This window comes from Vipera berus, assembly GCF_964194415.1.
Source record: "Vipera berus genome assembly, chromosome: Z".
In the NCBI taxonomy this organism is placed as follows: Eukaryota; Metazoa; Chordata; class Lepidosauria; order Squamata; family Viperidae; genus Vipera; species Vipera berus.
This window is the reverse complement of record NC_138205.1, coordinates 102,357,301-102,371,239: the sequence shown is the minus strand read 5'-3', so window position 1 is coordinate 102,371,239 and position 13,939 is coordinate 102,357,301. Positions and strand designations below refer to the sequence as shown.

Below are 13,939 nucleotides of genomic sequence, written 5' to 3'. Positions count from 1 at the left end.
CTAGGGCCAACCTGCTATACTTTCATTAAGCAGAGTATAAGATGTCATGCATTGATTTACATATCTGTTATTTTTATTTTTTTCTTAAAGGATCCAGTTAAATGACCAAATTATAGAAGTAGATGGAATCAACATGGTTGGTGTCTCACAAGATTTTGCCTCTACTGTTCTCAGACATACTAAAGGAAGAGTGAGGTAACATTTTCTAGGAAAACCTAGAAAAGAAATGAAAATAAATTTAATGCAACTATGCTATGAAATGAAATTTAATGAAATGAAAATAAATTTAATGCTACCGTGCAGTAACACCAATAGTGTAACCCAAGTAAATGGAGTGAAAACAATTACATTTTCAAAAAGTGCTTTGCATCGATACATGTATACTTAATATAAGTATATTAGATATTAGATATTGTTCTGCTGGTTGTTACTTCACATTTGACAAATGGTACAGATGGCCCTTGCTTAATGACTTCTCATACAGCACTGTTTAAACTTATAACAGCAAGACTGTCTATCTTTCTGGCTATCAGAGCATCCTGCAATAACGTCATGACCATCTAGATATTCAGCAGCTGACTTGAAATTATGATTTGCACTCTCTCATATTAGGAAGGTGGATAATGTGTGTTGTCTTTCCCATTTAGTCATCTGTGTGAAAATTGTCCTGCAGCAATCGTTTCTGAACATTTCACTTTCCTTAGTTAGAAGAATAAGGATTTCTGTTACTTTTAAAAAATTTCCTTTAAAAAATTAGACATACAGGTAGTCCTCAACGTATGACCACAATTAAGCCCAAAATTTCCCTTGCTAAGTGAGACAGTTGTTGTGAGTTTTGCCCCATTTTATGACCTTACTTATCACAGTTATTTGACAATATTTTAGGGGCTTTGCAACCAGCCAAGATTTATGGCCATTTGCAGCATCCTGCAGTCATATGACCACAATTTATGATGGTTTTGCTGGAAACTGGCGTTTGCTTCTGCTTCCTGGCAAAAGAACATCCCATAGTGAACAATGGCTTTCCTTTACGATCTCTGTGTTTGTTTAATGATTGCCACAAAAAAGATGATAAAATTGTGCCTGGTCACATGGTGACCTGCTTACAACAATCATAAGTTGCAGTTGTTATTACCAGGGTCAAGTATGGTCATAATTCTAGGATTATCTGTGCTATATAAAATTAGTTTTCTAATTTTGATGGATATGCATACAACCTCAGGATTATAAAGGTAAGTGAAAGCCACATGCTCTTTTGCTACTGTATGCATGTGTGCAGCTTCTTACATGATCCCTTAGTCTGGTGCTATTTTGAATGTTGTTATTCAAAATGTTGTTTAAACTGTTTCTCCTTTATTGTACAGAACAGTCAGATACAACTATCCAGTATAAAGGGCTTGGCTCCTTAATACAGTCACTATTTTTTTCAATAAAGTCAATAAAACAAAAAATACACAAATTGATAGACATAAGTTCAAGTGCTTATTTAGTAGAGGCACCTAAATTTGCAGATAGTAGAAACACTTCTGCTGCTTCGGAGAATCTAATTTGCAAATTTATTCTGCATCAAAAATGTTAATGATTTGTAATTCCTCATTTAAAACAAATTTAGTATAACTCAATTGCAAACAATGCACTATAAAATATCTGCTTTAAACGAAAGGTTTGGGCTTTGATTATGCCATTCCCTTTATTTGATAAAGTGAATATAAGTCCACAAATGTTTAAAGCCATATTAGTTGTAAGATGTTCCACTACTGTTTTCTATATTTGGATATTTAGTAATGAAGAGAAGAGTGGGGAATTATCCTTGTTCATTTATGTTCTCCTCAGGTTTATAATAGGCAGAGAAAAAACAGGCCAAGTAAGTGAAGTGGGTAAATTGATTAAACAGACCATAGAGTATGACCAGCGCCACAGAGGCCGCCATTATGCCCATTATGAAGCTGATGATGATGAGGTATCCAGTTCATTCCTTCCTTATTTATTTATATTTATTTATTTCTACTTTTAATATTTTTGGTAGTTGCAGCTGGAAATAAACTTCTTCCAAAGTTAACTATTTCACTATTTTCTGATTCTTTTTTGAAGTCAAAAACTGATAATCCAGGTTTGATTATTTTTAAAAGCTTCTAGCTTTTACTTTAGTTGCCATTGCAAAAAAGATGAGGTAGGGATCCCTAATCTTCAAGCATACAAATGGTAATTCACACTTAGGTAGTAAAGTTATTATGAAATAAGTAATATAAAAAACTGCTTTTCTTCTCATCTAGAACAGTTCTAGAACATTCCACCTTCCTGGTTCCATTATTTACAGGTTTCCTGACTTATTTGCTGTTAAAATTGATTAGATTTACTTGTCTAGGGACTTTTTTGCAGTAAAACCAATTGATTCTTTTGTTTAGTGACAGTATGTTAAAAATTGTTTAAACTAATTGTTTAAAAAATAAATTGGCTTCCAAGACAGAGGAATATGCTACAGATGAAGATGAAGAAGATATTGGGGCCTTTTCAATAGGCAGAAACACCATTCACTTCTTTGAATGTCCTGAAAATGATGACATGCTTTCTCCTAAAGAATTGGAAAGATTGGCTCAGAAATTTAAAGAGGTAAACCAGAGAATTAGAAATTAGAAATTGTAAAACAAAAGCTTGTATTCAGGGTTCAGAAAATATTAAAAATATTTTCACTGGTACAGTCTCCTCTCAGTGCAGAGTGTGATATTGCCCATTTGCATTCACAGTTACATGGCTTGAGCACAATTAGAGAATTAAAAATTCTAATTCTAATTTTTCTTTAATTTTTAATTCTCTAATTCTGATTTTTCCTATAGCAGCCACCAAATTGTCTGTAAGACTATAATCAAGTAATGAGGTCAACAGTTCTCTTCCATGATTCATTTCAAACTGGGTTTTTAAACTGTGGCAACACAAACCTGTTTTCATTTCCTTCTTTAATATCAGAAAAAATCTGTAAAGGGGCATAAGAGCTTCCCTTTGTTTTAGAAGACTGAAGCAGTTGGTTTAAAACAAGTGTTGTATGATAGCAATAAAAGGAATTGTCTAGAGGATGAATTTCATTAATCAGTGTTATATCCCTCTTTATGTCTAGGACCTTGAGGCAGCATTTATAGCATTAATTTCTCCAGTTTTTCCCCAACATAATAATTGAGAAGTCAATTGAGCCAAGAGATAAATTATACGGCTAAATTTAACTAGTGAGTTTCTATGGCTGAGATAGGTTTCAGTCTAGATCAGGGGTCTCCAAACGACAATTTTATGATTTGGGGACTTCAACCCAGAATTCCCCAGCTGATCACAAGTCTTCAACTTGCCTGATGTAGATCATCCCTAGCTTAATCCAGCCCCTTGCCCTCTCTTGTCAGACTGATGTTCCACATATCTGTTCATCTTATAATAGAACACTGCCTTCATATCAAAGAAAAGGTTAGCTGTGTTTATACTGAAACAGTTAATTCTGTTCATATTCCCAAGTAATTATTGGATTGTTTCTATTTGTAGGCACTACATTTTGAATTTAGTTAGGAGTAAACAATTTTACAAAATAAATTTCTATTGCTGAGATACTTTTTTGTGCTTCATTTATTGTGTGTCGTATCATGTTCTATTCAATTATCTAAATACAACTAATTGGTATTCATTGTTTATACTGATAATAGAAGAACCTGTTTTAATAGCAGAGAAAACATTGAGTAAACCATCTGTATGTGGACAGATTGTAGTTTTCAAAGCTATTTGAAAACCTGCTTGTTTAGAAACCTAAATATAGTTCACTGGCTTATAGTATTGTTTTAGAAGGACAGAATCGACCATAAGCTTTAAGGATAAGAGTGATTTATGGCTTTATAATTTTTTTAAAAATCCAGTTCTGGAATTCATATTTTCAGATCCCTCCCCTTTCCCAGCCACCAAACCCATTAAAATGGGCACAAACTAAGCAGTTATTCTGCAGTGAGTTGGACAAACATTATTTATTGTAACTCTGGAATGGAAGACATTTACAGCCAGTTTTAGTGCTGTCATATCTGGACTACAAAATTCCAGATGTGGAATATGGTCTTGCTGCCAACTACTGATCAAGTCAGTTTTGCAGCCTACTTCTGCTTATAAACCATACATTTTATTCCTGTCCTTCACTTCTGACTTTTCTCACAGTTTTATCAAATATTTCATTGAAGAGAATTGCAAGTTTACATTTTTTTTACATTTTTGCTGTGAATATCTGTTCATAAAGTACCCTTTCATTAGCAGGTAAATATTTTCTTGGCTGTTACCCAAGCGGATTTTGATGTGGTGTTGACCACTGTTTAATTTATCTGACCACTGCTTGTTTGTTTGTATCACAATCTTTTACTTTCTATTTATCATCACAATTTTTATTTTAGAGTTGAGATAATCTGGAATTTATGTTTCAGAGATTCTAAGAAATAAAGTTAGAAGGAAGAGAGCTTAAAAATTATTCAATTATTTTTAACAGTTTGAGGATTGCAAGCGTTTTCTTTTGGTAACCGTTAGAGTATATATGTATATTTCTATTGTTTCCTCCATAATACTGATTCACTTCATAGGCTATTTCAGGTTTTGCTGCTACCTTAGGACATGTCTGCTTAAACAGTTGCACTAATATTTTTTAGAGTGTTTATATGCACTAAAACATTTACATCCAGGCTGGCTAAGAAACTGAATATAACAATACATCTTTAAGGAGAAATGACTTTACTAGGCAATTTGAATATCCTAATCTTATATTTGGAGAGGCTAGCCAGCAATGCTTTTTCTTTAATTAACTTGCATAGACTGAGTCATTTTTCAGGTTAGATATTTTAGTTTATATTTGAATGCATGACAGCCTCCCACTGCATGTACAGCAAACCTGACATAGATAGTCAGATCTCTCAAGATATATGCAGGCACAAATATATGTATATAAGAGCAATGGTGTTTGCAACTCACTCATTTGTTTTGCATTTTTAGTTGCAAGTCAAGCATACAATAACAGAAACTGAGATTAAACAGCTGAAAAGAAAGGTAAGGATGATTACCACTACCAAATGACAATATTCCTAGTTTCAGCTGTATTAAAAGAGAAGCAAAGAAAAGTTATTTTTAGAAAGGTATAAGAAAAAAAATAATAGCCTTAGTTGATTTAGGAGAACTTGTGTTATAGAAATGGTTAACAGGTAGGCCTTGACTTACAAACAAAATTGAGGCCAAAATTTCTGTTGCTTAAGTGAGACACTTATTTAGTGAATTTCGTTCTGTTTTACTATATTTCTGGCCATAGTTGTTAAATAAATCACTGCAGTTGTTAAGTAGGTAACATGGTTGTTAAGTGAACCTGGCTTCCTCATTGACTTTGCTTGGCAAAAGGTGATCACATGACTCTGGGCCACTGTAATTGTTATAAATATGAGTCATCTGAATTTTGATCACATGACTATAGGGATACTGTATTGTCATAAGTGTGAAAAACAGTTATGTCACTTTTTTCAGTGCCTGTGTAACTTCAAAAGTTCACTAAATAAACTGTTGTAAGTTGAGGACCTCCTGTATTCAAACCTTTGTGAGAAACATTTAACACATTAATATAATATTACTGCATTTACATACTATTTTTTTTTTCTTTCCCCATCACATGACCATTAACAGTCTTGAAAGAAAATGATAAAGTATTTGTTGTATGTATGTATGTATGTATGTGTGTGTGTGTGTGTGTATGTATATTCTTTCTTTGGAAAGCACAATTTTCCTTGTGTTAAAAAAACAAAAAGTTGTAATTTTTGAAAATGTTATTTTGTTATTTAATAAAAGACTTTTTAATCACTTTAATAACCCATGTTACTACTAACTTGCTTTGGGAGACTTTAATTTTCTCTGCTTTGATCAAATATTATATTTTAGAATCAAACTCTTGTGAATTTATCTATCTTGCTGAATGTCCAGAGATCATTATATTGTTATCTTTGAATTCATATTTAAATTCAAAATGAAATCACAATGTTCCTGACTACATAATTTTTGTAGTTCCAATTTTTAATGTATGCACACAACCCTTATAATTCTGTAACTTTTTTAGAAGCAAAAGCTAGACATGAAATTAAAAATAAAGAATGGTTCCTTAGTATGAAAGCACATAGAGTTGAAATAACATTATACATAACATACCAAATACGTTGAACCTAGTATTAATGTACTCAAATACATCAAATTTAATTTCATTTATCACTGTTCATTTATCATTTATCACTGTTAACAATAATTTTTCATAAGCACTTAAATGCTATTTTTTTAACTATAGGCATCTACATAATGCATGGTACTGTTAAACATGATATCAGCAAACTACAAACAATTATTTCTAAACGTTTTTGAACTATAATTCTTTAAAATTCTCAGTTGCATTGGTCAGTCAGAATCTTGAGAGTCTTAATATCAATAAACTGGAGGGCACTACATTGATGAAAAATATGATTTATTTATTTATGAGGGTTAATAAACCTGGTTAATTCAAAATATTTTGGAATTGTAATTTTCAATTAAAGTCTGCAGAACTAGAAAACATGAAATTGGGGAAAGCTGTACTGAATTATTGTTATTCTAAATAATAGTAGCTCTATTCCCAACCTTTTTTCAAGACAATTAATCTGAATGCATAAACCTGTAACTTAATTTTCTCCAGCTGCAGATTGCCGAAAATGAGAAAGTAAGGTGGCAACTGGAAAGGAACATACTTCACCAGAGCATTAGAGAAAACAAGGAAAGGATGGCGAAAATAGAGGGTTATTGGGTTGAAGCACAAAGTCTGTGTCATAATGTAAATGAGCATCTGAAGGACGCACAGGATCAATATCAGGCCTTGGAGAAGAAATACAACAAAGCTAAGAAATTAATCAAGGACTTTCAAGAAAAGTAAGCAACATCATTGTGCATAGTCAAGAACCAATTCCCAGACTGTGAGGACAAGCAGAAAACCAATGTAAAGTAGTCATCCAACTAATTGAGGAAATAATTAATTCAGATCTCTGCTCAGCCATGAATTACCTGGTTGACTTTAAGCTTCTAGAAAAAAAGACTGGATATAAATTGTTCAGTGAGACATTTCACCAGATAAAATATGTAAGATTGCAGCTAAGAGATTTTAAAATGAAGAATAGATTGGGTTATAAGCCTATAAACATGATTTACCAAAAATGCCTATTTGCTTAAAGCCTTCCAAAATGTATATGTCCATTTAAGCTAAAATTACAAATTTATACAGTAGACCAAACTGATTGACATATAGCTTTTGAAATATTTTAAATATCTTCGAAACAAGCAATACTAACTGAAAAATTAATGCCTATATATCACAGCTTTCCTGTCTGTGGAGCAAACTCTATGACATACTTTTAATAACATGGATTTTCCTTCTTTTTTTTCTAATAGTATTAATAAACCATTTTTCATAAAGGATAAGTTGAAATGTTATTTCAGTGTATTCAGTAAACAAACAAATACCTTTCCACCTTTTATTATTCCATAATTTTAAGATTAGAATTAAACCTCTTATCAACAGACATTCTCTTGAGAAATTACATAAGTACGTTGCCTCAGCAAATTGATTCAATATTTATCACAATTCAGAGATTTCTGTAACCAGCATATATGTTTTTCCCCCAAAGAGAACTTGAGTTTATCAAGTACCATGATGTTGACAAGAAAAAAATTGAAGATATGGAAAAAGCTCACTTTGTAGAAGTTCAGCATTTACAAGCTCGGGTAAGAAACTTTGTGACTTTTATTTATTTTGTAAGCATTATTAATTTATGTTACAATAGATCATAAATATTGGTAGTATAAGACATGGAGATTGTTTATCCCTGATTAAGACAGGGACTTGAAGCAAACCTCATGTTCTGAAGTATTGATAGATATTTTATGAATTTGTCTCAAGAAAAGGAAATATCACAAATCATTTTGTAATGGTTGCCTATATTACTTTCAGATTAGAGAACTGGAAGCAGAAGTGCTTGAGCTACTGAAGCAAAATGAAAGCCAAATGAATAATAACAACAACATCTTTGAACAACAGACCTCTTTTGGAGAATCTTCAAAAGAAGATACAGCAGAAAAGCTTGATGAAAAGATAATATCTGGCCTGGATGCCTTAGATCAAGGTTTGTCTGAACATGAATCAGATGATGATCTTGTTACTAATGTATGATGCAGTTATGGAGTGGTTCTTATTTTCAGAATGTAATAAATGATGTGCTGAACATCTCAAATAATGTTATATAAAAATTCATGTTATATAAAAATACCTGTAAGATGTATAATTGTTTTTTTGTTTGATTTATATCTGATTTGTTTTCTGTATTATGTGAATGAAAAAAACAGAGTTTGGACACTTGTATATATTGTACAATTGTTTTATATTGACTTTTATTCCAAAGTGGAAAATTTAGTGACTTATGTATCTGTAAAAATAAACCAAAGACTTATGCAACAATATAAACACCTGTGTGTTTATGTATTCAGAACAGGGGTGGACATCTGTATTTGGGCAAGGAACCATACATATCTTGGCAATGAATTTCTCTATCCATGATGTTGAAAATTCTGGGTTGTGAACTGCCCATAGTTTGGTTCAAGATAGGCAACTATATAAATGTTTTAAATAAATAAAAAAAACATTTCTCATATAATGGCCAGCTACAGAGGACCAGAGGGATTATATTAGCATACTTTGTGTAGTACGATGTAGAAACAGATGGAAGTGAAGCATGGCTACATACAATGTTGGGAAGCACTTGTTTGTTAATTTATTTACAAACCCATGTATAGGTGTATTTGATTTAAAAATTGGCAGAATCAGACTCAGGAAGGGAAAAAAAATAGATACAGCTGATTTTCTGCATAGTTCTAGCAAATGCAGAATTAAATATACAATCTAAAGATTTGTCTCTACTCCCATACACACATGAATTTTAGGTTGTATAAGTTTGAATAGAATAGAGCTGGAAGGGACCTTGTAAGTATTCTCCAGTCTCCGGCTCAAGCAGGAGAACCTATACCAGTGACTATCTAGTCTCTTCTTAAAAACCTCCAGTGATGGAGCACCCACGATTTCTGAAGTTCTGTCCCATTTATATGGTTGATACTTGTATAACTCTTTGTCGGATTGGTAACAATTTTAGAGAAAGCACCTTTTCATTTACATAAAACAAAGGATTCTGCAATAAAGCAGCTTCTTGCTAATGTGTTTCAGATAAGAAATAGGTTTTCTGATTGTCATTGTCTATACTAGCTTTTAAAAAATCTCCTTTTAGAAGATATTTGTAATATTGTTAAGACGGTATAATACGCCATTGACTAATAGGTCTCCTGTGCATGTTTGCAGAAGGAGCTATAAAGGGGGTTGATCCTGATGATGTGTTTGGTAAGTTTTTTTCTGGAGCTCATGATCTAATGTTCAGTGTAGAAGTATGTCCATTGTGACAGCTGATGTAATAACTCTCCTGTCTGTTATAACTTACCTTGCTTTCCACTAGTGTTATAAATGTGTAAATGGATATTTAATTATGGGATCATATCTTTATCCCATCATACACATAAAGTAGTGCTGCAAAAAATAATAATGTGAAAACATACATAGTTGTAGATCCATTCCATTTGGTTGTCACAAATTTGTATATGTACTTCATAGCCTGTACAACTTCTGAAGTCATGTTTTGTTATACCCACTCACATGCTGGTTAAATATATGTGTGTGCAGACATGACTTCTGACTTTTTGCTATTTTCTGATCAGAAAGTTGGTTTCCATTTCAGGAATCAATATTATAGAAAGTTGACACTGTTACGCTAAAATATTTTGAAGTCAAACATCCTGATCGTTAGGTGATGAAATATTGTGAAGAGTCATTATCAAATGCATAGGATCAGACTCTTAATATATTAACCCTATTGCCAGTATACAGAATGCTGAAATTTAGCTACAACTACACATCACCAAAAGTATGAAATGCTTTTTAGGAAAGAATTGCATACAAGCAAGAGCCTTTTTTCAACCATGCCTAATTTTGTGGGCTTCCTGAGTCATACCATGATATAGCTAAGGTAAAAGGCAGTTATTGCAAGAACAACTTCTTTCAATGTATAAATAAATTGAAAGTATATGATTCCTCTTTTGTCCAGAAGAAACAGGTTTGATAAAGATTTCTATTGGAATGGCCAGTTGGCACTTTTTTCCATATAGATAAAAATATTGTCCTCTAATCTGTCTAAGGTTAGAAACAAAATAAGATGTTCATTAAAATAAGTTTTGATTTTTACTTTAGGGAAAAAGGAATTATCTGATGCTAAATAGCATTCTACATCTTGGAAAATATAGGATTGGTCATTTGTTACATAAGAGGATTCTTTTAAATTTGATTCTATAAACACGCTCATATAGGTTGGCTGTGTCAGACTTAAGTAAATAGTTAAGTAAGCAATTGAGTACTTAACTAATTAAGGTACAGAAGAATTAAATCATTTACATTTTAGTTGCATTGATACCATTTTCTGATGCTTCTACATACTTGCCTCGATCAGTAAATCAGAGTAAATTTATATTTAATTTCATCCTCCATTAAACTTGTCAGTTTATAATACAGTATTTGAATTAGAAAATTTACACTCATATTTCATTGGTTAAATGATAACACATGCATCTTTTCTTCGCTTTTCAATTTTATAAGCAAACACAGTGAAAATGCTCCTTGGCAAGATATTCCTTCAAAAATATAATAGCGATAGGACACTGGGAAAGTGTCTTATTCTCTGTAGCTAAAAATAAAGATACAGTTGATTCATGCTTGAGTCTTGATAACACTATCCAAATAATTTTCTTATACAAGGAGTTTTCATTGCCTTTTTATCAGTGGGCCTTGACTTTCCAAGTGGTTCCCCATCAAGGTATTGAGTAGGACATAACCTACCTAACTTCTGAGGGCAATTAAGTTCATATAGCACTGATTCCAGCTTATGCCTTAACTTAAATGTAAAATGTTAGCCTGAATTACAGTATAGCAATATACCCATACCGATAAAGGCTAAAGATGGACTATTTAGTTATGTTCCTATTATTGCTTTGATTCATAAATATAATTTTTTAATCTTTTGAATTGGAAAATAAAGAATGGCCAGCATAAATTATCTTTAAAGGCATATTGTAAAAGAATTTTCAAATTATCTTATCGATGTCAAGTCTCTCCTAAGTGCTACTATATTTTCCAGTATAGCGTTATAACAGATATTTCAATTATGATTTTGGGTATTTCACACTTTTTATAGCACCTATTGGGGAAGACTGTTATACTCATATTCTGGATATAATAATTCTGGTCCACGTATTAAAATGAATCTTTAAAAAATCTGTCTACAAAGTAACATGGTTTTTGATTTCATATAATTTAATGAATTATAAGAACAATAGGGAAGAGAGGCCCTAGCATCTAGAGTGGTTTACATTTCTTAGAATATAAATAATCAAAAATAACTCTCTTAACTACATTTCTACCACCGAGAACTTAGCATATATTAATTTTTAAATAAAAACTTATTCTTTAGCTTTGAACAAACCATCAGGATGCCCCAACATTTTCTGATACAGTTTTAATTACCATGTGACAAATGATCAATTCACCTTGATGACAGTGTGCAAAGACAAATTCTTTATATTTGATCACTGAAATATAGTTCATTCTATACATCCTAACATGTAGGATATCCCTGAGCATTGAGACAGTTGAGTGTTGTTGTTTTTTCCCCAAAAGATTTCAGTGAAGCAGTCCCTGAAACAGAAAGATTGGATTCTAAAGCTCTGAAAACTCGTTTGCAGCTTTCAGTGAAAAACAAAAGGTCACGGCCAACCAGAAGAAGACTTTGTGACAGCATCAGTTCCACAGATGGAGAAGACAGTCTTGAAAGAAAGGTGAGTACATTACTATAACAAACATCACTTGTTCTTTTGCTCGACTTTTGCTGTCCGGGCAATACGGTGGACCTCATCTTACAACAGTTCACTTAGTAAGCATTTCAAGTAACAGCCCTGAAACAAGTGACTTATGACCATTTTTCACCCTTTTGACGGTTGCAGCATCCCCCAGTCATGTGATCAAAATTCAGTTGCTTGGCAATTGATTCATATTTATGATGGTTGCAGGGTTTCAAGGTGCCAGGGTCAACCTTTTTCAGCCTTCTGACAAGCTAAGTCAATGAAAAAGCCGGAATCACTTAATAACCATGTTACTAAATTAAAAACTGCAGCGATTCACTTAACATCTGTGTTAAGAGGTTGTAAAATGAAACAAAACTCACTTAACAACTGTCTCACTTAGCAACAGAAATGTTGAGCTCAATAGTGACTGAGTTTTGATTAAATTTTATATGGAAAAGTACTCAGTATTTTCTGTTTGAAGATGAAACATGTTTCTTTGCAGTCTTGCCAAGTTGTCTGAATGAAATTTATATACGTTGTGATGAGCTTTTTCCTCCTCTTTGTAATGCTATTAATTCTTGTTAAATACTGCAAAATCATACTTAACAGGTAATTTAAGTGCAAAATAGAAATGCAAATGTTGGGGGGGGGGGTAAAGTTAAAATAGAAGCAGACATGGGGTCCAAAATATGCTTTCAAAATAGTGGTTTAAATATTCAAAATACCTTGACTAGTTCCCAAATGCCTGAATCTGCTTCATAATCTTTTATACCAACATCCTACATACAGGTATGGTGGGCCCATATACATTACAATATAATATATATTACATCAGGGTCCTCCAACCTATGGTAGGCAGCCCACTGCAGGCCGTGGCCTACTGGCTATCGGACCACGGGACAGTCTGGCCAATGCATGCACTCACCTCCACTCTCATTACAGCCCGCAGACCTATTTGCGCATGCATGCAATGCTAGCTGAGGCGGTGGCTAGTGCATGTATATGCAAATGGGGCCACTAGCGCTGTGGCGCTAGCAGAGGTGGCAGTTAGCTCCTGGGCAAATGTGGCCACTAGCGCTATGTGGATTGCGTGGCCTATTCATGCATATATGCACTGCTAGCAGTGGGGGCTAGTGCCTGTGCACATCCACAAATGGGCTGCTAGTGTTTTACATGTGTGCATGGCCCCGTAAATTTTAAAGCTGCTCCCTTTCCATCTGAGCCGCCAGCATGAAAAAGTTGGTGACCTCTGCATTACATTACAGAATCATTTATGCCCATATGTATGAGAACATCCTCATCAGCATGAAATTCTAGTGCTTGTTCCCATTCCCCTGTGGCTAGCAGTGCTACATTTGCATTTCACAATGTATCTGAAAACTAGGATGAAGATCAGCAATATATGACTGTTGTGTTTCCCCATGGAACACACAACAATCATAGAGGACAAGAGTGTTTCTTCCGCTCTCCTTTCCTTCAACATTCTGTCAAAGTTATGAAATATTCCAACAATCAGAAATATCTGCCATTTTGAAGGTCTAACTAAAAGAGTGGCTTGGCTAGTGGTGAATGCCCTTGCCTTCCATTTGGAAGGTTGGGAGTTCAATCTTAGGTAGCAGCAGATGTTTCTCTCCTAGGGTGCAAAGAAAAAATAGCCTTCAAATTCTGCATTGTATCAGAAAGGGCACGCAGCCAGTAAACGCTCAGCTCCATCCAGTCACCCCAATTCTATTCTTAATTAAGAGATCACACAGTCGTAAAAAGGGAGTTATGAAAGTATAACTAAATGTGTCTGTGATTGCATTCATTTTCTCTCCTTATGTCACTTTCTATGTCCCACTTGCACTTTAATCAAGAGTCCAAACTGAACTGTTACGTAGTTTCAAAATCAGTCTGGATTTAGTTAATTTATTATTTTGAGATTCTGAATTTTAAAGTAAATATTTTTAAAATAATC

The 13,939-nt window shown here is 33.3% G+C and overlaps 1 protein-coding gene across 1 annotated transcript in view; it reads left to right on the top strand.

Annotated features, from left to right (window-relative positions):
- Positions 1-13,939, top strand: part of PPP1R9A (protein phosphatase 1 regulatory subunit 9A) — a gene marked incomplete at its 5' end in the record, with an annotated part of 73,811 nt that overhangs the window by 42,361 nt on the left and 17,511 nt on the right. Inside the window, 8 exons of the mRNA XM_081346351.1 lie at positions 91-195; positions 1,834-1,960; positions 2,464-2,610; positions 4,996-5,049; positions 6,701-6,930; positions 7,683-7,779; positions 8,006-8,177; positions 11,819-11,976. Coding sequence (XP_081202477.1) covers positions 91-195; positions 1,834-1,960; positions 2,464-2,610; positions 4,996-5,049; positions 6,701-6,930; positions 7,683-7,779; positions 8,006-8,177; positions 11,819-11,976 — 1,090 coding nt within the window. The remainder of the gene's footprint in view (positions 1-90; positions 196-1,833; positions 1,961-2,463; positions 2,611-4,995; positions 5,050-6,700; positions 6,931-7,682; positions 7,780-8,005; positions 8,178-11,818; positions 11,977-13,939) is intronic.